This window comes from Microtus oregoni, unplaced genomic scaffold (genome assembly GCF_018167655.1).
Source record: "Microtus oregoni isolate MIOR12 unplaced genomic scaffold, Mior012 000000F_ref0000247, whole genome shotgun sequence".
NCBI classification, from domain to species: domain Eukaryota; kingdom Metazoa; phylum Chordata; class Mammalia; order Rodentia; family Cricetidae; genus Microtus; species Microtus oregoni.
In genome coordinates this window covers 71,250,654-71,276,734 of record NW_024543059.1, presented here as the reverse complement: position 1 = coordinate 71,276,734, position 26,081 = coordinate 71,250,654, and the positions used below count along the sequence as shown (strand labels likewise).

The 26,081-nt window shown below is 40.2% G+C and overlaps 1 protein-coding gene across 1 annotated transcript in view; it reads right to left on the bottom strand.

The window, feature by feature from the left end:
• The window catches only part of Tet2 (tet methylcytosine dioxygenase 2), an 82,524-nt gene that overhangs the window by 13,512 nt on the left and 42,931 nt on the right, over positions 1–26,081 (bottom strand). The window contains exons 3-8 of the mRNA XM_041650368.1: positions 11,829–15,127; positions 9,829–9,919; positions 8,534–8,627; positions 7,541–7,749; positions 3,892–4,042; positions 1,091–1,180 (exon numbers count right to left, since the gene is read on the bottom strand). Coding sequence (XP_041506302.1) covers positions 1,091–1,180; positions 3,892–4,042; positions 7,541–7,749; positions 8,534–8,627; positions 9,829–9,919; positions 11,829–15,081 — 3,888 coding nt within the window. The 5' untranslated portion in view covers positions 15,082–15,127. The remainder of the gene's footprint in view (positions 1–1,090; positions 1,181–3,891; positions 4,043–7,540; positions 7,750–8,533; positions 8,628–9,828; positions 9,920–11,828; positions 15,128–26,081) is intronic.

Genomic DNA, 26,081 nt, shown 5'->3' with positions numbered 1-26,081 from the left:
GTGAGATGGAAGAAAATCTGTGCAGAAGATACTTCTGATTATAGTTACCACCCAAAATGTCTAAGATTTAATGAAAAAATGAAAATGAAAATTCAGTCACTTCATCCTTTCCTACTTCCAGTGCAAACTTGGTATATGAATGACTCCCTGTGGGCTGATACCACATCTTTATCTTGTACCAGATACTCAGGGACAAACAGCTTTTCCTCTGTGTACATCTCTTTCTAGTTTTTATTACATGACAGTTACTTTAGAATTTATTTCTAAACACATAGAAACCACAGTGCTCTCTTCATGCCTCTGTGTGGCTATAAACAGGTCTTCATTTGAGTTCATTGGATGATTCTGTTATGGGACTAAATCTGGAGAAATTTCTGAACTCATCGCTTAGCTAACTAAGGAGCCTAGTACTTGCAAAATAAGTAAACACAGAATGACTTTGTCTTTGACTTTCTTCATGGAGACAAAGTCTAACAAAACTGGACCCATGTATAATAAATGTAATAAGCAATGTATTAATTAATAAATGTATAATAAATGTAATAATCCTGTGAAAATATACTGTACAGTCAGGGTCACATGATTTAAATATATTCAACAAAATCTTCACATGAAGATAAATTAGTAGACAAAACCTAAGTTAAGACTAAAAAAATTGTTTTTAAGGCTGAAAACACCAAGAGTATGCCTTTTAAATGTCAAAACCCATACACTAGGAACAATTCTTCCAATAGTTTTAACAATTAAGAGAGAAAGGGAGGCTGTAGGGAAAACTCAGCAGTGAAGAACACTCATTGTTCTTGCAGAGACCCAGCACCCACATAGTGGCTTACAACTGTCTATGACTCTGTTCCAGGGAAGCCAAAGCCATATGTGTGTTTATTATATATACATACATACATACGTATACATATATATATACACACACATATATTATATACATACACACATACATGCAGGGTACCACTCATATACATGAAGAAAAGAAAAAATGAAACTTAAAAAAGAAGGTTAAAAAGATACTTCAGGAGTGGATAAGTTACAAATAATGAACAAATAGTTTGAAACATCAATAATCACTTAAACTTACCTGATTATTGTATGCATCAGGTGCAAATTTCTTGTATATTGGAGCAATTAGAGTAGACAAGTTTTGCAAATGAGATTCTAGTTTCTCTTCCTGTACAAAAAATGATCCAACAAATTCTAAATTAAAGATGAATATATAAGCCTGTGTATGCATTTTTAAAAGAGGCAGTCAGTTGTATTATTCCCAAGTGTATAGAGTTTTTCTTTATATATATTCTAAAATATGACTAGTTCTAGAATGAACATGGCACAATCAGGAAGCTAGTTACTTGGGCTTGGGTAAGATGGACCGAATCTCTCCCCTCTGCTGGGGGTGTGGTGCTGAGTAAGCCAGATGGGTCCCAGGAACACATTTTCTTTCATTATGCAAATGTTCATTAAGGAAGATGAACACCTATATTTTTCTAAAGACTGAGCAGTTTACTTGAAAGGGAAACATTGTTATATTCTCAATACCCTATGCTCACACAGAAAAGATTTTCAGAGAGGCTTCTAAAGTGGCATGTGGTAGTAATTTGCTTGTAAATTTCCGCGGGCATATTCTCAGGAGACAGGATATCTCTGTATAACTCTGGCTGTCCTGCCACTTACTCTGTAGGCCAGGCTGGCCTTGAATTCATAGAGATCTTTCTGCCTCTGGGGTGCTGGGATTAAAGGGGTGTACTACCACTCTCAGCCAACACATTCCCATTTTAAAATTATACTGTTAAGCGATTTTGAGGGCTGAAGCGATAATCTCAGCAGTTAAGACACTTGCTGCTCTTCTAGAGGGCCCAACTTGGTTCCTTTCCCTTATGTCAGGGCAGCTCATAGCCACCACTTATACCTCAGTTCTAGGTGATCACATGCCTTCTTCTAGCCTCTAGGGGCGCCTTCATGTATGTGGTGCACATACAAACACTCAGGCACATGCATACACATGAATAATTATGCTGCCTGCCTCATACCATGTGTGCACACACAAATGCAAGACACACACATCAGGAGATGCAAACGTAGGTAAACAGATCGCTGTGCCATATTCCTGCCTGAGAAAATATCCTTCGAGAATATTTAAATCACTGATTTTTATTTAATAGTATAGTCGCAGATAACAGTATCCTTTTAGAGGAATATATTTAAGTTAATAACTGTGTGTGTACTTTAACTACACTCAAGATTCAATGGCTAGAGTGTAGGGAGTGAGACAGTACACAAGTGCAAAGTACATTGAGGTTTTGGTCATTTGGCAAACTTCCAAGCAGACTCAAATGCTCCTCCGTCCCACAATTTACAAATATGTTTTTCAAAGAATCTGTATTTTAAGAGACAAAAAATTTGATGGCTTCAGTGAGAAATTAACGCTCATTTTACTTGAATGGGACACATACACTAAAATTGACCTGTTTTCATTGCTCAAGTACATTCAGTCCAGTAACTTAAATCTTGTGACTGACTAGAAATAGGATAAGCATGACTTTCATAATCCAGACTTGGATGAGAATGACATCAGACATCCTAATTTAGTTTTCTTTAAAATAAGTCTTTTTTTTGTTTTAAAAATAATATTTACACATTATCTACAAATCCACAATATTTTTGTCCTTGGTCGCAACATGATTCACATTGCCACAGTAAACCCCAATATCACAGACCTTCAAGCACGACCAGCTTTAGTATGCAAATAATTTTTTAGAGGGATAAGCGCAGCCCCTTAGGGGGCGTGTCCGCCTTGGGCGAATGTTTACTTATAAATCGGGTGAGCCGGAGCCCACGGGCCCCTTCTGCTTTCCTGGTCTCTGCATGAACGGTGGTTCTGTAAGTCTATTTCCCCATTAAAGCTGTATATATTTTTACAATCTGTCTGCATTCATTTACGCCGTTACAATTTTTACCTGGTCTAAGATATTATAGACTTGTTTTTGCCCAAACACTCCATGAAAAATTAATGTTAAATGTAAAATTACACTGAGAAATCAGAATGTTATTAACATTGAGTCTATTGTCTGCCAGGTGATGGTGGTGCACACCTTTAATCCCAACACTCAGGAGGCTGAAGCAGATAGATCTCTGTGAATCTGAGGTCAGCCTGGTTTAGAGTGAGTTCAAGGACAGCCAGGGATACACAGAAAAACCTGTTGCCTGTATTACCGACTTCTCTTTACACAGCCAACTCAACTCTTTAGTCCAGGCTAGCCTAACCTAATTTAGTTTTCCCATGGGTATTCTGTAAAGGCCCATGTGCTGGCTAGCTTTTGTCAACTTGACACAACGTAGAGCCATTCTGGACGAGGAACTTCAATTAAGAAAATTCCCCTATGGGCAAGCCTGTGGTGCATATTCTTGATTGATGATTGACAGGCGAGGGTCTAGCTCAATGTGGGCAATGCCATCTCTGGGCTGGTGCTCCAGGGTGCTATAAAGAAACTGACCCAATCAAGTCATAGGGAGCAATCAAAGAGCACTCATCCATGGCCTCTGCAATAGCTCTGTGCCTCCAGATTCCTGCTCTGGTCTCCTTAGTTGATGAATTACATTACAAGCTTTAAGGTGGAATAATTCTTTCATCCCCAAAGAGACATTGGTCATGGTGTTTTTAATCACAGCAGTAGAAACCTTGGCTAAGACAGCCCACAGGGAGGAATCATGTATGCTGCTATACATAATCATGTTAAATTTATAAACTACTTTGTGCTTATGATTTAGTCAGAATTTGTAGGTTCATCTGAGATGAAATTCCTTCTGTTAATGAGAGTATGACAGGTCATCCATGCTCACTAATTCTATATGAAAAATAGGTTATATATTAGGAAACAAACCAACCTCTTTTGGATCATCTCCAAGTAGCTTAAATTTCCTTGGGATCTTGCTTCTGGCATACTTACATCCATTATAGTACATGCTCCAAGAACAACCAAAAGAAAAGGAGGCACCACAGGTTTCTGGATCCAAGCCCTGACAAGCACAGGTTCTCCTGAGATCAAAGGACAAAATGCAACATTATAGATATTACACTGTCTCCTCAGTGGGGGCATCTCCTAGCACCTTAGTCTCTGACAAACTCCACCATCTCACCTTTTGTGTGACTGAGCCTTTCTCATGTTTTAAAGAGACAGATTATTTCTACCTCTAAATTTGTTTGAGTATTCTTAGATTTCATGTAATTGTATAATGTTTGTCAAAGGTAATTGTTTCCATATATTGTTTGTGACAACTTTGGTTACTTCAATTTTCTCATTTTTGTGTTCTAAACATGTTTTTTATTATTATTTGTCATGTTCAATTAAAATGCACTTGGTGCACTGTTTATAAATGTATTTTTATATACACAAATTTTGATAAGGAAGGGGAAGAAATATTACCAAATTCATCCTGCAATTTACCCTGACACCAAAAGTCAATAAAGACTCAATAAAACTATTGACCTAATTTCCCTGATGAACACAGATGGACAAATTTTGCAAAGCATATTTAAGAACACAGTAAGATCATACACCTTGGTAGAGTTGGCTTCATGGCAACAATGCATTGGTTCAACATACAAATAAATACAGATATCACATGATCTTATCAACAGACATACAAAAAGCTTTTGACAAAGTTCAACGTTCCTTCATGAGAAGTTCTTAAAAAAAAAACAAAACAGGGATAACAGGAATCTATGCCAAACACAATAAAGGGTACATGGTAAAGCCAGAGTCAACATATACTATTTTAGGATCATTTCCTCTCAAATCAGGAACCAGGCAAGATTATTCATTATCACTGCTCTTTTTTAGTTCAACGCTCTGTCTTTTCAGGAATGTAGAGAATACAAAAAACATATTAAAAAAATCAGTAAATTTTGCAAATAGCATGTACAGATTTAGTTCCTAGAATCCACATTGGGTAGCTCACTACTGCCTATAACTTTAGCTCCAACCCCTCTGGCCTCTGTGGGTTCTAGGATTTACATGAACACACCCCACAGATAATCATAATAAATAAATCAATAAATAAATGGTAGGAAAGAAATTTCCCCAGCTTTTCTATATGCCAATAATGAACTTGACAAGAAAGAAAGAAAGAAAGAAAGACTCCTATTCCAAGTTTCAAATAAAGTAAAATACAAGTGAATAAAATTAACCAAAGAGGTGAAACAAATCTATATTGAAAAGTTCAAGACAAGCAAGAAATTGGAGATATACTCATGGATTGGCATAATCAGTATTGTAAAATGATTGTATAAATGAAAATGACAATAGAGTCAAAGCTATCACCAAATCTCCAATTACATTCTTCACACCCTTAGAAAAATGATTCCCAAATCCATAGAGAAGAATGAAGTCCCAAATAGCCAAAATAATCCTAAACAGAAGAAAGCCATGCTGTAGGTATCATAATACTGGATCTCAAACTATACTACAGAGCCACAGCAACAAACTAGCATGGTACTCATAGAAAAAAAGACATTTAGACCAATGGAATAAGAAGAGAGGACCCAGAAAAGAGCTACAGCCACCTGATTTTTTTTTTTTGATAAAGGTATCAAAGTTCCAATTTGAGAAATACTGCCTGAATAAATGGTGCTGGGAAATGAATATCCACACAGTGTAGAACAAAATTCCTTTGAGTCTGGATAAAAGTTGGGCAGTGGAGAAGGAAAAATGCACCTGCAGATCATTTTCTCAGTTTTAGGGTTGGGCCCCAGCCAGGAAGGGTGTTGCCCACATTAGAATGGGTCCACCTACCTCAGTTAACCTATCTACAGAAAATCCCTCAGAACCAAGCCCAGAAACGTCTCCAAGGTGATTCCAGATCCTGTCAAACTGACAATCAATAAACCACCACCTGAGGTAATCTTAATGACAGTGAGATTATGTGGCTCAATAAAGTTTTGTGGGGCAAAAATCTTTACCAAATAAACTGATGGGGATCAAATGCAGGATATTTAAAGAACTGCAAAAATTAAATACTAAAACCAAACTCTCCAGTCAATAAGCAGACTAGTGAACTGAAGAGACAGAAATATAAATGGCCAACAAATACTGGAACCTATTAAAACACCAGGGAAATGCACGCTAAAGCTGCTCTGAGATTGTATGTCTCTCGAGGTTTTCAAGGAAACAACGTGAAACAAATGCTGACAATGTGGGAAGGTAAGAATGTGAACTTTTGTCCAAAAAGAAAAAGCAGAGCTATCATGTCATGACCATGCCTCTCTTGGTATGATGTTTTAGATTGTGGCTTAGTTTGCTTAACACAATCATCTTTAGTTCCATTCATTTTCTTGAAGATAATTTTTTCTCTATGGTTAGAAATCTATTATGTGCACGCATTACATTTTTGTTTAACCCTTTGTCAGTAGGCGGGTATCTGTGTTAGTTGTATTTCCTGGCTATTAGGCAGAAAGCAACAATAAGTGTGGATACACAAGTATCCTTCCCTAAGTCATTTCACCAAGTTCTTCAGCAATTTAAACTCTGAAGCCACTGTTCTGTTGTAAGAACAGTAGTTCCTCAGCAAAAGTGTGCCCAATGTGACTTCTCTCTTATTTATGATTAAATGTATATACACATATTTTTTTCTAAGAATGAACAAAATAATTTGATAGACAGACTGGAAAGTATTTTTCATCTAGAGCAGTTTAACAGAAATTTACAAGTCATGTGCTAGGCAGTGAACCTTTTGAGCAATCTCTAGCAAACTGAGGGCAGTCAAACAAAGACCATGAGATGTATTTTGATCAAACCTCTCAAAATCAACTCTGTTTCAAATGGGAGGAGTAACTTTCTTAAATCAGTTATGAATCAATGTATAATACAACCAAGACTGAGCAACCATAATAAACAATTTGATTAGCAATGGGATTGGTAAAACATGGGCATGTCTTTCTGCAATCCCAAATTATTTTGTGTTAGAATTGTGTGGATTTTTTTAAAGTGTAAAATTTAAATTATTTTTCAACCAACAGTGAGAAAATGTAGCAGGAGAGCCTTTCTGTATTTTAGCATCATGCAGAAATCCACAGTAGAGAAACAGAGAACACCTCTGAGTGAGTGCACTGGCTTCATGCAGCGTGGACAAGGCTAAACCAGAAGAGAGTAACAACAGAGACACAGCAGTAACGTCTGGAGCAGCACTGGGAAGGGAAGCACATTTGTGCTACAGAAGTAATGAACTAGATTAAATGGGAAAATGATTTCAATTTCTACAGGACTTTATCTTTGCTTGCTAAAGTGGTAGCCATATTGACAAGGTGTGTCAAATTATGGCATGAGAAGTAAAATAGAAATTATGGTAGAACTGAAGCCATGTGGGTGCAGATACCGAAATATTACTAGAAACTGCTGCTGAGCAATGACTTACGGTCTAAGTGGACAGGATATTCCTAAAAAGCCCCATAAATTATTCATTTTAGAAAACTATTCCCAGTCCTGCTTGAAACGAAACTATACCCCTGGAGGGTAGAAAGGGCCATAGCTCCACTTACTCTTCATTCAGGGCACAACGACGATTAGTGTGGGCACCGTATTTACTCAGGGTCTCTTTAAGATCCGAGTAGAGCTGGTCAGCCAGAGTCCTTGGGATTCCTTCCCAGATCATGATGAGAATCACAATCACCGCAACATCACAGCTGTGGCCAGCTCGCTCTCGAACCAAACACAGTAGCTTCTCCTCAAGGTTCTCTCTTCGAATCACCTGTGGGAATCAATAGCCCACCCAAACAGCCCCGCCCCACCCCAAACAGAACAAAGGTCAATTGGGTCCAGAAAATATCCACTTGCAAATGCATACTTTTTCATGTCTGGATCAAAATTATCATCGCCTGACCAGGTATACAGCAAGAACCTAATCAACTATCACAAAAGGAAATGGTGCAAAATGGCCAGCCTGGCACAGTGGGGCAGTTAAATTCTACTATTGTAGTAAGAACTACAGAAAAGACATGGAAGGTCTTGGTTGAGGTTTTCATTAAGTGGTATTATAATTAACTCGGTGCTTAAAGGGTTAAGGACTATTTCTTCACCATCTAAGGACTATGCTTTAGACCAGTGGTTCTCAATCTTCCTAAGGCTGTGTCCCTTTAATACAGTCCCTCATGTTATGATGATCCTCTCCCAATCCTAAAATTATTTTTGTTGCTACTTCATAACTGTAATTTTGCTCGTTATGAATCATACTGTAATATCTATGTTTCCCATTGGTCTTAGGTGACCCCTGTGAAAGGGTTGTTTGACCCCACCAGGGCTCTCGACCTACAAGCTGAGAACCTCTGCTCTAGACCTCTCCTACTAAACTATTTCAATTTAATGGTTTGTCCATGATTTTAGAACTACTCCACCTTCAGAATACAAGATGACACATAGGATACGTTCATTTCAACTCCCAATGCTCTGTGGCTAAAGCAAACCCATTCTTGTGGTGATGAATGAATCAAAACGATCAAGAGAGAAGATCAGGGGCACCAACAAGTCACACTTACCCACTTAGCAATAGGACATCCCTGAGAACTTTTGCCTTCTTTACCAGTATAGATGACTTTTTCAATCCTAATAGCTTTACCCTTCTCTCCAAACCTTAAAGAAACACACACACACACACAATTAGTAGACTACTTCAAGAAGCAATCAAATATTTGGACATGTAAGTGAAGTTTTGTTCTATAACCACATCTTAAGAAATTAAAGGTTTAATTTATTCTTTATAAATTGGTGTAAGCCAAGTATAATGGGTAAGTCTTATCTTTTCTTAAGCATGCAAATATACCAAGAGTTATAATGAATTATTCTGTAGTTATATGTTAAATGAGAAATACTAGGAAAGCTATCTTTATGTACAAAGTACAAAATAAGTTAGTTTGCTAAATTCATATTTTGAAACCATATACTATTTGATTATTGTCCTGTACTAAATTTATCTTCCAACTTGGAGAATTGTAAGTTTTTAGAAATCCTGGGTTTCTAAAGAAATCTGGCAAAAAGTTACTATCCAGCTATTTCGAAAAAGTCAGAACTCTAGAAATAGATTATATTCCCTGCACGCCAAATGCTGTGCACTGTGAACAAAAGAAAGTGCTTAGAGAAATTCACAGCCTCTGCCAGGGTGGGGGACAACGTGGTGAATTTCTACATAATAGATTAGAAGGTCATAATCCACAAATAAAGCGAGAATGACACCCTGCCCATATGTATGCAAATACATTTTTATGACATGGCATACAATAGCTCAGAGCTTTATCGATAGGGAAGGCCTCTGAGTCTTCAACATAAGGGAACTGAGGGTAGACACCTTGGACAGACAGTTTTGGAAAGTAAATGGAGTCTTTTAGCTAACCTTTCGCACTTGCTTTGTTCTGTAAGAGAAAGGATTCATTTGCAAAGCTAAGATCGTAAATCAATGATCTTCACTTGCACTGCTTAGCCCTTGTTATTTCTTTGACACATCACCAAACAGGAGAGAGCCAGACTGAGGCCCCTTGGCCGCCTGTGCCAGCACTCGCGTGCCCAGCAGGTTGGCTGGATGATTTTTGTTTGTGCCCGGGGTTTTCAAGCATCCATTTCCAAGTGGGCAGCCTGTGCCAACTAAGCAACTATTTGTCCTGTCAAATATTGTGACTCTGTAGTGAATAGCAGTGTGCTGGGCTGGCAACCCCGGAATAGCTAAGCCTACTGATAATTACTTGATTTACAATTGTTTACTGCTCTGTGTGGGGGAACTGGAAACACTGCTGTATACAAAGGATAATGTTAATCTGCCCTGTGCCTTTGAGTTAATTACCTTTCTTCCATGATTGTTCTAATAGCTGCCACATTAGGACCAGCTCCTAGATGGGTATAAAAAGGACCTTCATCTTTTTCAATAACTTGTTCTGTTGAGATAATAGAAGATTATTATTTTAGACCTCAATTATACTAAGAATTAAGACTATATCCAAAGATTATCCCCAGCTGCACATTAATGGCCCTAAGTAACTTCCATTCTTTATTTTTTTTTTCCCTTTAGAGTACATTGGTGGCCTCATCTATTAGAAAAAATGTGCCAAGTAATACACACACACACAATGGCTACTGGCAAATTATCACTACATTTCAGATATAGCGTAAGACATTATTTTAAATCAAGTATTATTTTAAATCAAATAAAAATGAAGGGATTAAAATGTATGTAATAAACTACAACACAGTTTTCTAAATAGAAAAAAAAATCCAACAGAATCATGCTTGTCATTTGAAACTTACGAAGTTTAAAGATTAATCTTGTCCTATTCCACTCCAGATAATTTGACTTGTGGAGTCCATTTATTCTGCTTCTATTTTCCCTTAACATTTGGTAAGAACTATTTTCACTGCACGTTGGAGTTAACTTGTGAGAGAATGCTACAAAGTCCAGGAAAGGGCCAGTTTTAGGAGTACAGGTGAGAACTTGGTGCTATCCATGATACTGGCTACACATTAGCTCTGTGCGGCATCTTGTGAGCCACACACGGAAGAAGGACCTCCTCCCACCAACCTACCAAGTGGATGACACAATGCAGTGAGCACCACCATGGGATGGGTGGGACATTAGACAGTAAGGTACCCTGTTCTCCTAATGTCTTCTGCTATACTTGTGGGGGGCAGCTACTATTGGTATCTTCCAGCTGCACATCTATTATATAACATGAGCTTAACAAAAGGCATTGATTTAAGAAATACATTTTTTTTTTTTTGGTTTTTTCGAGACAGGGTTTCTCTGTGGCTTTGGAGCCTGTCCTGGAACTAGCTCTGTAGACCAGGCTGGTCTCGAACTCACAGAGATCCGCCTGCCTCTGCCTCCCGAGTGCTGGGATTAAAGGCGTGTGCTACCATCGCCCGGCTAAGAATTAAAAAAAGGAAAACAAAAAGGAACACAAACCAATACAGAGTATCAAGTGGGAAAGGACGTACTCTCTAAGTGCTCCTAAGGGAGTTTTCGCAAGTACTCTAAGGGCTATGTTTGTAAGTACTCGGAACCTTGGAACTAAGTACTCAGTACCTTGGTCCTGCAATTTTCCAACTTGAGATTAAAGATAGGAACTCCCTCAGTTCCCAGAAATCTTCTGATCTTTAACCCCAAACTTTAAACCTGGTTTTATGACACTGTTTTGTTTAAAAAGCTACATGGAGTTGGAGGAAGTAGTTATTTTTTCACGGTAACTAATTTTCCTGCCTATATGCCTCCTCTAAGAGATAAGAGTTAAAATAAATAGATCCAGGCTGGGCATGGTGATGCACGCCTTTAATCCCAGCACTTGAGAGGCAGAGGCAGGGCAGTCCGATCTACATAGTGAGGGACAAGATGGACAGGGCTGGGAGACTCTGTCTCAAAAACCAAACCAAAGATGTAGGGCTGGAGAGATGGATCAAGCAGTTAGAAATCCCAGTACTCCCAGGGTGGCTCACAACCGTAGACCTTTGGGAGCCAATGCCTTCTTCTGGCGCGCAGACATACATGTAGACAAAATTCCAATATGTACAAGCAAAACATTAAAAATGTTATAAAATACGTTTATACTTCAAGATCTGATTAGATGGGAAAAAAAGAACACATTCAGTTGGTTTGGGGGGTGGACAGATGCAAACATAGTTTTTGCTTTTCATGGCATGAGTGTCTGTAATTTAAAGAGAAAAGCAAGTTTTTATGAGCTTTCATAGTGAGCTCCCAGACTCCAGCTTTAAGAAGGAAGAAACTCTCCAATACAAAAACAATGAGCTAATTCTGGAAAGCACCATGGGCTTCAGGATGTTCCTGGCACTCACCTACACATCTGCACGATGGGAAATCATATTGAGTCTTGATAGGAGTATCCAATAAATTTCTTACAGGAAGATTTAGTAATTTGGAAGGTGAGTCTAAAAAATTGTTGAGTGCAGAGCCAGCTGTTCTTTTGGTTGGTGTCTTTTCTGCAGCTGGGGTGTGGCTCTCCGACTCTGCACCATGGGTCTTTGTAGACACCACTGTGACAGGGCCGGATGTCTCCACTCTCATTTGCTTCTGTGACTTGGGAGTCAGAGTCAGGGACTTTTGGTTAAAGAATGAGTTGAGCTGAAACTGCTTCAGATGCTGCTCCATGGTCTCAATGATGCTCTTAGGTTGCCCATCTTCACAGCTTAGTGGGGGAATCTCTTGCTTTATCTTTTTGGCCATTTTTTCTTGGGGTGCCAACATGGAGCGTTTACAGGAAGAGGGTTTGGATCCAGGCTCTGTCTTGACTGGCCTGTGTGTCTGATTATGACAAGAGTCAGCCTGGGATTGCTGTGTTTGCTGCTGCTCTTGCTTTTGTAGGAGGAGCCACCTTAGGGCAGCATGCTTCTGAATGTCCCTCTGAGGAGGGGTCTGTGTTTGAGTTCCTCCCGGCTTGGGCACAGGGAGTGCCTTTGCCTGATTATGCACCAAGTACCTTTGCTGAGCTACTTCAGCTAGTTTTGCTGTCTGCTGCCCAGAAAATGCATCCTGGCTGCTGCTTGTGAATCCCTGCAGAGCCGGAGCTGGTTGAGGCTTCTGTTCATGTTCTGGAAAGCACCTATGATGGATGTCCTGATTTGGGGTCACATCATTTGGGAAATATTGCATGTTTTGCAGGTGTGGGGTCTTATTTCCTGCGAAGAGTTCAGGGTGTAGAGTTTGTTCTCGATTCTCGGGAATGGGGTGTGTATCATCTGAACCGGGAACCTGTAATTTGCTTGTGTTTGATTTTAACATCTTACTACTCATGTTCTGTACTTGCTCCAACCCCCCCTGGGTATTGTGAGTTTGGAAACTGCTTGATTTTGAATACTGGTTTTCACCACTATAGCATTCTTCTACCTTAATCTGGCCAGAGCAGGACCCTTCCCTCAGCTTATCATGGCTGCCTTGGAGATGAGAGAAAGTCTGAGGCATTTGTTCCTTATTTGTCCTCTGGGATTGCTGCTGCTGGCAGTTTTGAGGGAAACTTGAGTCCTGGGATGCTCGTATTTGTGCTCCCTGCTTATGAGGCTTATGCTGTAAAAACTTTGAAAACGGTTCAGTCTCTGTGGCCTGTTGATTCAAGTGCTTATTAGTGGGGGGATCCACTGTCTGCTGGAAATGAAAAAGAGGAGCACTTGGAACGTGAGCACCAGGAGCGGTGTCTGCCTTGGAGAGGCACTCCTTGTATGAAGTTTGCTGGAACTGTAGATGTTGGTCCCTCATACCAGGAGAGGGTCCTTGATTCGTCTCCGCTTGGTACATTTGTGACTTCTGCTCCAGCTGAGCTGTTTTCTGGATGTAGGGTAGCCTTTGGAATCCTCCCGGCATGTTCGTATTTCCAGTGCACTGTGTGTGGGGCATCTGATTGGAAGGGCCGCCCTGATAGCGAAGGACCGACTGAAACATCGCATCCTTACATCTTGGCTGATGCTGCGCTTCCCGGAAATGAGAGGTCTTCAGTTCAATCCATCCAGGTTTCAGATAGTGCTGGGCCGCCAGCATTGAGTCTTGTGTTTGTTCCCTGTTTTCATCCTTCATCTCTTGTTCTCTGTGTCCCATCAGATGCAGGCTGTGCACTTGTAAATCTCCACCGCAGCCATGATTTGGTGGGTAATACTTGAGATATTCTGACATGGTTCTGGTTTGTTCAGAGCGCACAGAGACGCAGTTATTCTGATGCCCTTCCGGAAGCATCAGCGAGGGGTTGGATGTATGGACAGATGGATTCAGACTCTGGCCAGATGATGCCGCCTTAGGTTGATTTTCTATTTTGCCTTCCCCTAAGAGAGATGTGTTACCTAAGTGCTGGTGTTCTTCCAAAGCCCCATCACCCAGAGTGCCTTTTTCTTCTGAGGAAGGCTGAATAACAGGAGGGGGAGAAAGAAGCAATTGTGATGGTGGAGTCATGGTAGTGGCAGAAATGGAATCTTTAGTGAACACTGAGCTTTGCCTGAAGTAAGCACCATTGATTTCCTTCTGCTTTGAATACTGTTCAGAGCTGCCATGAGAACCTTGTATGTCGCTGCTGGAACCAGAACAGGATTCTTCAGCAAAGAGCTTCACGTTTCTCCGCGGGTTTACGTTTTCTGCAGGAGATGGGCATATCTCCGAAACTGATTTTTGTTGGTGTTTCTGGAAAGGACAGGTACCTAGCACTCCAGCTGGTTTGCTGGCATTATCGGCATCACAGGCCTCAGGCACCATGGCAGCTAGCTCGGGAGGCAGCCGGGAGCTTGAGGTCTGTGGGGAACTGATCTGCTCTGAGGTATGCGATGGTTGAGTGATCTCACAAGACAACTCATTAGTAGCCCGACTGTTCAGGTCGTTCACATGAGATGTGGTATTCTGCACTGCCATGGGAACGCGATCTGGGCAGTACAGAGATGGCGTGTTTTCCAGGAGTTCACCATGCGCGTTTTCCACGGAAGGGGCAGAAACTGTAGCACCATTAGGCATTAGCACAGCCTTGTTCGTAAGTAGTAAAACGTTCCTGCCATTTTCCCCTTCCTGCTCCTTGAGAGCCCGAAACTCTCTGTTGTCCACTCCATTGCAGTTATGAGTTGGGAAACCATCAATGGCTGCACCTGCTCTATCCTGGGTCAGAGAGGACACAGCCTCTCTGTTCTCACTCCGACTGGAGACACTTGGCTGATGGCTGCTTTCACCTGGGTGTCCTTCTCGGCTTTCCCCGAAGCAATTACCTTCTCCCTCAGCTTTTTGGTCTAGTTTCGATTTCTTGTTCAGATGGAGCCCAGAGAGAGATGGTTCACTGACTGTACGTTTTATCCCTCCGTTTTGCAAGCACCCGGAATACCCTCTGCCTTCGTGTATAAAGTCTGGACTCTCATGACTGCTCTGGCTGCCTTTCCTGTGGGGTATTCCATAATAGCTTTCCAAAGACTGCCACTTGGTGTCTCCATTGACCCCTTCTGGATGAAGTCTCTCTGCTAATGGGCTTCCATTCTGGAGCTGAGGTTCTGTCGGGCAGATGGGAGAAGGCGGCGGTATCAGGAATGGACTCAGTGTGCTGCCCTCAGGATGGGTGGTTCTGTCCTGTTCCATCAGGCTTGCTTCGGGGCCATCCACGAGGCTGCCCTTTGAATGAATCCTAAAGAACACAGAAACACAAATTTTTATCGAAGCAACACTAATACCTAGGTATAGCAATCAGACACTCATTTTCATCTTTGGGCCAACAGCTACTCTTGTCTTCCTAGCATGGCGAAAAGGAACAATGGAATCCCAGCTGCTCTGAGAAGTTCATACCTCACCATCGAGTAGTAGCAGAGAAAAATCGCATTTTCTCCAGCACTTATCTGTCTAATCGCTTACCCAACTGCCATCGCCGCTTCCTGTGCACTCCTTAAATTATCCCCATTACGATTCATTCCATTCTACTTTGTCTCACAGCCCCTGTCACAGCTCTTTGACACTGGGTCCTCCCTCAAGTTCTTCAAGGCTGCCTCCAATTTGTTATCAAAGGACCCAAAAGAATGTTCTAAAATCTGATCCTGGTACCTTTCCTCCTTATCATACCTGATTAGTCCCGCCTGGCCTGTGTCAGTGGTTTTCAAACTCTTTCATTTAACAGGGACCTCACATTGTGTTTCACCGTCATCGGTACACCACGCGGTGACGTGCCAGAAGGTGAGGTTTTAAAATACCCATTTGGCTCGGGGCTCAAGTCAGCGCAAGGTGGCATGTAAAGCTTGCAGAACACTCTCCCAGGCTCGATACTCAGGTGAAACAGAAAAATACACACACAACCACTTCCAAACACGTACCACCTCCAAGCATGCTGCTTTTAGGTGATTTTTCAACAAGGGATGGATGCCCGCTTTGATGAAGATTTCCTGTCTAGGGCAGGTGAAATGACTCAGCAGGTTAAGGGCACTTGCCACCAAGCTGATGGCCAGAGTTTAATTCCCAGCACCCAGGTGAGAGGTGTGAAGGCCTACAAATTGTCCCCTGACTTCTTCCACCTGTTATGGCACATGCATACATAGACAATACATATACAGAATCACATGTAAATAAATACAGTTTTAAAAATCATAAAACAGGATCTCCTCAGTAAACTGTGAGTGTGGGGGTCACGGGAGAGGGCAGAAGGGGCGGGGAAAGAAGGGGAGTAAAGAAAAATGCATAACTCAATAAAAACAATAAAAAATGTAAATCGTGATAATTGGTGCTAATAGCTATCTTTCCTGTTCCTCGTGGCTTATAGTCTAGCAATGACAACTTTATAAAAACCAACAGTAAGTAAGCACTTTCGGCTCGAAGGGCTTTTGCTGGTGTGTGAAAGCAGCCCTCTACATCTACGCCAGCATCACCTTCTTCCCCTTCAGCTCCTTCTCCATCCTGAAGTCACCACTTTAGCTATAGTTGGCCTACTGTCTCTGTCTGCCTTATGTACCGCTTAGATATAACTTCTAACTCATTTTTGTGCTGAATCTAATTCATTTTTGTACTCATCCAGTAAACTTCACTGAGACGATTCAAATCCTAACTTCTTACCATTATCATTGATTCAAACATTTTCCAGATTTGTATAAACATTCAAAGCCCGAAGAAGAGAAAAGGGGAAGGGGAGGTGGGCATGTAAAAACCCATCTTTTCTTTTTCTTTTTTAATTGTATAAACTTTATTATTTAAAAAAACTTGCAAATGAAAGCATCAGACACCAAAATTAGCAAAAACCAATATATGAACTAGTACAGTAAAATGTTGCCTATGCATGGATCCTGGGTGGAGGTTAACAGTAGAAAACGTCTAAGACGTCTAAGGGATGGAGGACAGGGCTCAGTAGTTAAGACCTGTGTTTGGTTCCCAACTCCAGTGTTGATGGCTAATCTGGTTTTCACCTCTGAATTCAGGCTCCTGCAACACATGTATGTACACACAGACACATACACACACATATATGTATATATATATATATGTTACATTTTTTTAAAAAAATGTAAACACTTCTCTGTTCATTTAATTATCCTTTTCTATCCTCTGCATCTTTCTCATGTTTTGAAGGCTAACAGCGGAGGGGGTACTCTTTTCTGTCTGTACTAAAGCAGTATTGTATTCGATTAGTACTTATTTTTCAGACAAGACAAATGGGACAGAGGATGAAATAAGATAGAAATGTTAAATGCAGCACTAAAGTTATCATTGGACCTAGAAGGACATAGCTGTTCACACCTTTAATCCTGCATGGGTAGAGGAACGAATTTACAGGAGTTCCAGGACAGCCAGGGCTGTATACAAGACCCAGTGTCAGAAAGATAATAACACTGTAAACTCATCAGTGAAGAGAGCCAGCTAAAATGCTGCCATCATTCCTAAAGATTTAGTAAAGTAGCCCCCAAAATGCAAGTATGGCCTCAAACCATAAAAGTAATCAGAAGTTTTATGGCAATGAAATATTGCCATTGTAACAGAAGAAGTAAACTCAAAAGTTCTATGTATATGCAATGAGATTGCTACAGGGGAGAGTTGAGGAATGAAAGCCAGGTAGGGAACACAACACGCAGATAGTTGTTGTGAGAAAGGATGGCAGCCAGCCTGGCGGGCAGCGCTTCCATTTTAGGATTGATCCACGGTTTTCTCTAGTGTTCACCTGAACCCCCATCTGCAGACACAGGAAGATGCCGTATCATCTCAGCATTTATCTGGTAGGCCTCCGTGGCTGGCCCGACAACCGACATATCTTTTATTGGTGAACTTTATATGGTTTCTAACCTTGTGCTGAGAAAGAAAAACAGAATGTCCAAGCCCAGACAAAACCTGAGTCACAAACACAGAAACTGACGGAAAAGCAGCTGAAGAATAGCCATGGGAAGGGGATTCCTTTTAATTGTCTTTTTATACTTTTAAATTTGTCTTACTTATTAAAATTAAAATTGAAAAGATTCTTCTCACTGAACAAAGAAAAATGATCTTTTTTTGTGTGTCTTCAATGACAGGCAAGATTGATATCACCTGACATAGATAGGAATACATGGTCACGTTCAACTACTGCACCCTTGCAGTACGCCTACTCTAAGTTGATATGTGCTACAGGAATGGAAAGAAGCACCGGAGTTCAGGCCTGTATGAAAAGTAATGTAAAATCTCATGTTTTGAAAACATCCCTTATGGGCTAGGATTTAGCTCATCTGGTAGAGTGCTTGTCTGGCTGGCTCCAGTCCCCAGCACCACGGCACCCCGGCAGAGGGCATGTGCAAGGGAAGATGAGGGCAGGAGAATCAAGGCCAAAGTTCTTCAGTTATATAGTGAATTTAAAACCAAAATGTCTCAAAAGATAAAATAATAACTTATTCTGGGTGATAGTAAGCAAAAACATTTAATTTTCACTTTTGGGGAAATTTAAAATTCTATATCATGTATTGCATCATATTTCTTTTGGGTTGTTCTGTTTTTTTTTTCCTGGGAGGGAGGAAAGGAGGGGGAAGGGGAAGAAAAAGATGTACTCTTGGCAACTGTACAACCAATCTACACATACAACAATCAAGGGTTACTTACAGCTACATACATGTGTACATTTCTGATGTTAAGAAATTTCAGGCTCTGTATGCAGTGTTGTGCTACCAATTTTGAGTTATAACATATTATAAGCATTTTAAACACTCAACACATTATGACCCATTCCGTGTAATTTGAGGTAATTCTTTAAAATGTCAAGCTAAAAATTATAATAGATGAAGCTCAAATACCTTTTAAACATAATAGTAGCTCGTAAGAATTAGGGTAACAAAATAGAATTGATATTAATATGGAGGTTTAAAGACAATAGAACTTTTAAGCCCCAATTTAAACAGAAGTATTCTGTGGCAAGATTTCACTTCCTGGGTAAAGTCAGTAGCCGTAAAAAGGTAATAGTTCAGGGAATTTAAACACTGTCTCTCTTGAAAACAACCTCCCCTGTCAGAGGGTAAAAAAAGGAAATATTGCCCTCAGCTTTAGTACGTCCTAAGCCACATTTCTTGTAGGAGTACGCAGAATATTAGAGTCCTGTACCCATTTGTACAGTACTTTCAGTTATCCAGGTTTTGGCATTATTCACTTAGAGAGAAGGAAGAAGCTTCAGTGCTGTAAGTTTTTATTTGTTTGTTTGTTTTAAGCTGAAAAAGTCATGGTTAAAGACAGAAAGAATCTTTGGGTTGTATTTGAGATGTTTACCTAATAATCAGTTAAGACATTAGGCTTTTATTTTCAAAGTTAAATGACTGTAAAACAAGGAACCATTTTCAAAAAACTATATACTTTTGCTGGAGTTATTTTTGCATGGTTTTCCTCAGTCCACTTCCTATTTCTAATAGCTTGGGGTTGGGCAGGCTGGAGGCTTATTTTGGCTCTTCATTCTCAAGTGGAACAGCCTTCCTGCTGTTCTTGTCTGGAGCTGGTGCAGGGTATCATGGCCAAGGATACTGTGTGCTGGTCTTGCCTTCTTCATTTTAAAGGCCCTGTCCCAAAAGACCTGGGCTGGACCCTAAAGCTCACACAGTAGGCGAGAAAAAAAAAAACCCTGCCAGTTGTCATTTGACCCCCACACTCACACCATGGGACCCCACTCCATGATCCCAATTTTAATCACCTCTGAATATTCTACTTCTAAATGTACTACCTCTAAAGTTTACCCTCTCAGTTACCCAGTGAGGGTTAAATTTCAGCCATGCTTTACAGGAAAAATCATAGCATTTCCTTTCTCCATTGAAAGCAATAAGAAATACAGACTTTTTATTATCTGTTCTTATAAGTGAATGACTAGAAATAGATTTGTTTTTTAATTTATGAGATTAGATACTTCTAAAGTAATGCATTTTCTGGAAATTTATAGATGACAGTCATTTATTTATATTATACTAGTTTGCTACATGAAGAAAATTTTCATTTAGACTGAGAAGCAACACCATCATAACCATCATCCCCATTATTTTGGGACAGGGTCTCACTCTAGAGCCCATGCTGACAATCATACCCAGCCTGATCAGCAACTTTCTAAAGAGGCATTATCCAATGTCACTCAGGAGGACTTTGGCCAATCAAAATTAGGGTGCTATTTTTCAAAAGCCATGATGAAGTTTATATAAGAACATAGACCAAATATCCTTCAGGAAACCTACAAACCTGACTGGCTAAACTTCCCAGGGATGCTTTACAGGACAACTCAGCTTACACACTGTAACAGTTACACTTAAAAACACAAACCCGAATAACCAACATCCTCTGAGTTGTATTGAAGAGATAATTGCAAGCTATTGAAACCCATCACCAATTTCTGTTAGGAATTAATATCTAGGGCTTCTGAAAAATGATCAACTATACATTATTTGGAAATCAAATGCAAGTTCCCTGAGCCCAGCATAAACTTGGGTAGCCATTCTGGTTTTCAGAATTATGTTAACAGGGAACTCAGAATCACAGAATGGTGGCATTTCACCTTTGAAAGAATAACAAGACTTTAAATGACATTCAAATAGGAGGCTGGGCGCATGGTGTTAATAGTCCAAATGATTTATCAAGCATTTCAGGGTATCAGAAAGGGCTTCACTGGTTCCCCATTTACAGATGTAAATACTGAGAAGCTGCCTGGAAATAGTGACTCCTGGTGGGGCCATGCGGTAGTCCACCAGCTCTCTGAAGCCCTTCCCATCACATAACACAAACGAAAACGCATGATTTAGGGAGACTTTATTTTGGACTTAATTTGTATCTTGCTCGTATTTGAGCTTGTTTGCAGCTTAGTATTAACACTCTAAAAGACAGTTTGCTACATGTCTATAGACATGTAGTTATTAACAGAATTATGGGCATTTACTTATATTTAATAAGGGCCTCATTTCCCTATATGGCTTGAAATAAATAAAATGTAAACACTTAAAATATGAACTGTGAGAGGTTCTTGTAGTGTTTTCCTGATATTCTGTTGAACTCAAGATCCTGCTGTCTCACTGAGTGCTAGGATTACAGGTGTATCACTGCAGTGACTACTGATTCCCTAAAATATGATGGCTCAGTGGTTAAGAGCACCAATTGCTCTTCTAGAGGTCCTGGGTTCAATTCCCAGTACACTCACAACATACCGTAACACAAGTTTCAGTGGGTGCGACTCCCTCACACAGACACATATGCAGGCTAAACACAGTGTACAATGTGTGTATGTAACATCCCTCACAATGTCTGGCTGTCCGGGGAACCAAAAATAGTGGTTATATCAACTATAAATACAATAAACGCCTTTTTGTTGCTGAAAGTTTAAGGGTAAAATTATAATAACTTAACCTAAATAGGAATGTGCAATCATTTTATAGCCTTCCCATCCCCATTCATGACATTAGCTATTGGCACAGTTTGACCATTGCTGACTGTGTCAGAGGCACAGGTTTACAAAGCCTGTTTATGCTGGGCGTGGTGGCATGCCTTTAATCCTGCCATTACGTAGTGAGCTCCAGGACAGCCAGAATATGCAGAGAGACGCTTGTCTCATAAAAACAAAACAAAACAAAACAAAAACATTTCTCTCCCCTTAAAATACTGCTCTTTTGAGGAGTAGCTAGCATTTCAGTTTCTTTAAGACAAGGCAGGTTTCAGCCATTGCAGTTTTCCTACGAGCATTATTTTGTCCTTTCTCCTGCCTGTGACAATAATTAATTAAAAATTCAAGTCACATCGACAGCATCTGTGAAACAATTACTGCACGGAGGGCTGACTCTGCAGTCTAATCCATCATAATTATGACAGTCCTCTTTCAAGACACTATGATGCATGACTTAAAAATAGCACATTAGTGTGCAAATGGATCAGCATCTCATTGCACCGATGTGCATTTAGCGTTGTAATGTAGCTCAGCACCATTTGACTCTTTCTGAATCACTCAGAGGGTAGCCATATCTCTCACCAGAGAACACCGCAGATGATGCTCAAAATTTGGAGGGTTTTTTTTGTTTTTCTTTTTGGCTTTCTGGTTTTGTTGGCAATATGGATTTTCCAACTCTAAAAGTAAAAATACATTTATACAATAATGCAGTAATTTTTTCCCTACAAGTACTCCTTTCACTCGTTGCCCTATTATTGTAAACACATACACGCACGTATACGCACGCGCACACACACACACACACACAATGCCATAAACTGGTGAATCGTGTGTGTATGTGTGTGTGCGAGTTTGTGAATCTATTCAGATGAGTGGAGGTAAATACGTACGGCTGGTTATGAGCAGGGAATGCAAGTCCATGTTCTAGCCTCAGTCTTGGGGATCCCTGTTGGTCACCCTGTCACTTCCACTTCTAAACTCATTTACTAAACTCATTGTTAGGAATGATTTCTTGGCAAGGACAAACCCGAGAAAGTGATACATTTGATTATATTTCCCACATACATGGGAATAATTTCCACAACGTTATATTCTGATCATCAAAGTGGAACACAATTTAGGTTAACCACAGGTTAATTTCAAGATATGTTCAGGGAGCCCTTGTGGTGGTAAATAACCATCATCCCAGACCTTTAGACTGAGAGATAAAAAGTTCAAGGACAACCTGGATTACTTACTAAGCCCATCTCAAAGTGTACAGGACAGGACAGTGGACATCACCATGCATGTCTAGTTAGTATCCTTGAGGACCCAAATGCTGCTTTGAAACTTCATCTTATTAATCTGCCAGTTCTTTCAATTTAATTTTCTTGCTTCCCTTTTTAAAAAGATTTTTATTTATTTGTATCTCTACTTATTTATTTACTTAGTGTGTGTGTGTGTGTGTGTGTGTGTGTGTGTGTGTGTGTGGTGTATGTGTGTTGTGTGATATGTGTGTGGGGAGGGAGAACTGACACATTTTTTTATTAATAAAACTTTTCTTCTAGAGGCCAGCGATGGCTTAGTAGTTAACAGCACTTGCTGCTCCTCCCTAGGACTTGGGTGAGGTTCCCAAGACCCATATCAGACAGCTTACAACCATCTAGACTTCAAGTTCCAGAGACTCTAGTGCTTATTCCTGTCCGTCCAAGGTCTCCTTCATGCTCACGGTGTATATACATATACTCAGGCACATAGACATAAAACTTCCAGTAAATCTATGGAATTCCAGTGTAATCGCAAGGTCTCTCGCTGAAGTGTGTTTAGTTATGGAAGATAGCAGATGCACAAGAAGAGATAGTCAGAGTGAGAACTCCTCTGGCTCTACATGTGGAGTTACAACAGACCATAGAACATTCCCCATCTTCATTAAAAAAAAAAAATCAGCAATTTAGGGCCTGGAGCAACAGCACAGTGTTCAGTGGTTAAGAACCCTGGCTGCTCTTTCAAAGGAGCCAGGTCTGATTCCCAGAACCCACATGGTGGCTCACAACTGTCTGTAATTCCTGTCCCAGTATCCCCCTTCTTCTAGTCCCTAAGGGCACCACACCCAAGTGATACAGAGCTATACATTCAGGAAAAACATCCATCCATACAATAAAACAAGTGTGGGAATTAAAAATTTAAATATGATAGTTCTCTGAAATTGGTAGTGTAATTTATGTGCTGGGGAGTCACTGAAACACAGGCCATCACAGAGTGGTGACGCCCATGTCTGAAAGTAGAACTCTGCCTCATTTTGAAATGTGTGGGTTGGAATAGCTGACAAAAGAAGAGGGTGACCTCAGATGATCGGTTCAGATGATCAATTTGCTGTCCTTACTTATACTCTCCTAGGGGAAGAAATGGAATCGACCAGAGAGTGCAATCCCTAGGCAAACAGATTCTACCATGAAGCAAGGAAGTTTGCAGCCGTGTCGCTGACAGCCAATCAACTCTTCCCCAAAATTCTACCTCCCAGAAACACTGAATTCCCTTAATGTAAGTACAAGGGAAAATTAAAAAATGATATTAATGCCTTCACTAGCTGTTAAATACTTCCATTGAGTTTGATTAAAACAATTAATTTCCCTCAATCCAGACCATAATGGGATATCTGATTCTCTGGAACAGGAGTTACAGATTATAGCCACCACATGTCTTAAGAAGCAGCCAGTGAGCATTCTGAAGCATCTCTCACAGGTGGGCATCCTTTATAGAACAGTCTGCAAAACCAACATCCCATGGAACAGCATACATTATAACCCTAATTTAGATGAATAATTTATGTGGTTTTAATTAAATGCGTTTTGTGTGTGGTGATGTGTATGTGTGTGGAGTGGCAGTAGGACAGTTTCACTGTGTAGCCCTGCCTGATGTGGAATTTTCTTTCTAGACCAGATTGGCCTCAAACTAGAGACCTGCTTGCCTCAGGTCTGCTGGGATTAAAGGTTGATTCACCATAGCTCAGGATGGTTTGGAAGTCACTATATAGCCTATGCTAGCCTTGAACTGGCAAGAATTCTGCCTTAGCCTGACTGAGATGGACAGGAGCCACCATGCCTAGTTTAAATATATCACTCCTGAGGTGCTGAGAATCTATGGGCCCGAGGAACTGGTACCATGTCAAACTTAGATAGAGCGTTAATGTCACACATATGGTAGAAAGTTTGTCATGCATTTCGTTTATACTAGTGTTCTAATTTATTCAATTGTTTTGCCTTTAACTTGGAATTTCTATCTTGGTGGGATAGAAATTGGTCACAAATTTTTACACGTAAATAACTTTTGAAATAGTAACTTTTGACATAGGGCTATGTAGAAAGAGTGGTCTCTGAAAAGGCCACCACACATGAAAGTACATTTTAAGGTAATTTACTTTTAGGTTTTATTTTTTCTTTAATTTTGTTGTTGTTGTTTGAGACAGGGTTTCTCTGTATAGCCCTAGCTGTCCTTAGAAGTTCCTGTGTAGATGAGGTTGGCCTTGACCTCAGAGATCTACCAGCCTTTGCCTATACCACCAACGCGGCTTCAGCATTTTTTTTCTTCAGTAACATTAGTATAGCAGATATTTAGTTAAATGTTACTGTGATTTATCAAAAATACCTATTTGAATTTTAAAAATAAATGAGAATTTATCACTAATTTTATATACCCCAGGTTCACCGATCTAGGTGGTACTGTCCATAGTGGGTCGTCCTTCATCATTAATAAGTAAGAAAATGCCCCCATAGACTTGTCCACACATCAATCTGATGGTCTTAATTTTTCAACCTGGGTGAATCTAGCTTGTGTCAATTTGATAACACACACACACATACACACCATGACTCTAACTTCAGGTGACTGCCACATAACTACCAATTTTATAAACATTTAAAAGTACCACCACCCAGGTAATTTAAATTTTAAGTAATAGAAATTGCAATCCACTGAATTAAGAATTTGAGCTTTTCGGTAATAAACACTGGCCAAGTATCACGGTTTAAAAAGCTCTTCCATTAGTTTTCTAACATGGGCTGGCAAGTCATCAGAAAACTGTAGAGAAATGGTACCCATTTGAGGAGAGTCAGACAGCACCATGTCTCGTGGCATGCTTCATGAGCAGCAAGCATAGTATCCCATGCATCACTACACAAGGCAGATTATGGTGTATTTGACACATAGCCTCACTGGTTCAAGTTAATTGCTTATTGAACTGTTAAGTACTGTGAAAAACAGTGTGTAGCTGGGTGGTGGTGATGCATGACTTTAATCCTAGCACCTGGGAGGCAAAGGCAGATGGATCACTGAGTTTGTTCCAGGACAGCCAGGGCTACACAGAAAAATCCTGTCTCAGAAAAAAAAAAAACAAAACAAAACAAACAAAACAAAACCCCCAAATAAAAACAAAACCAAACAAACCACACCAGTGTGGACTGCTGGTGTGCACCCCCCGAGCTTTCTCCTAGCTAGAAGTAGAATTGTCGACCATGGTTAGTCATGACAACAGACCCAAACAAAAATGGGCCCACGAAGATTCACAGTAGTTATCAAGTTTCTTGGCAAGTGTTACTAGTGAATAGACAAGGAAATCATTTCAACATCTGCAATTAGCAAAAACTATTGTTCTAGCAGTTGTATTTTGCAAATAAATGTAATTTCACTAGTTTAGCATGTTTCAATGAGCAGTACACTGATATAAAGATATAGTGCAAAGATAGTTCAAAGCAAACCAAGATGAGAAGACAGT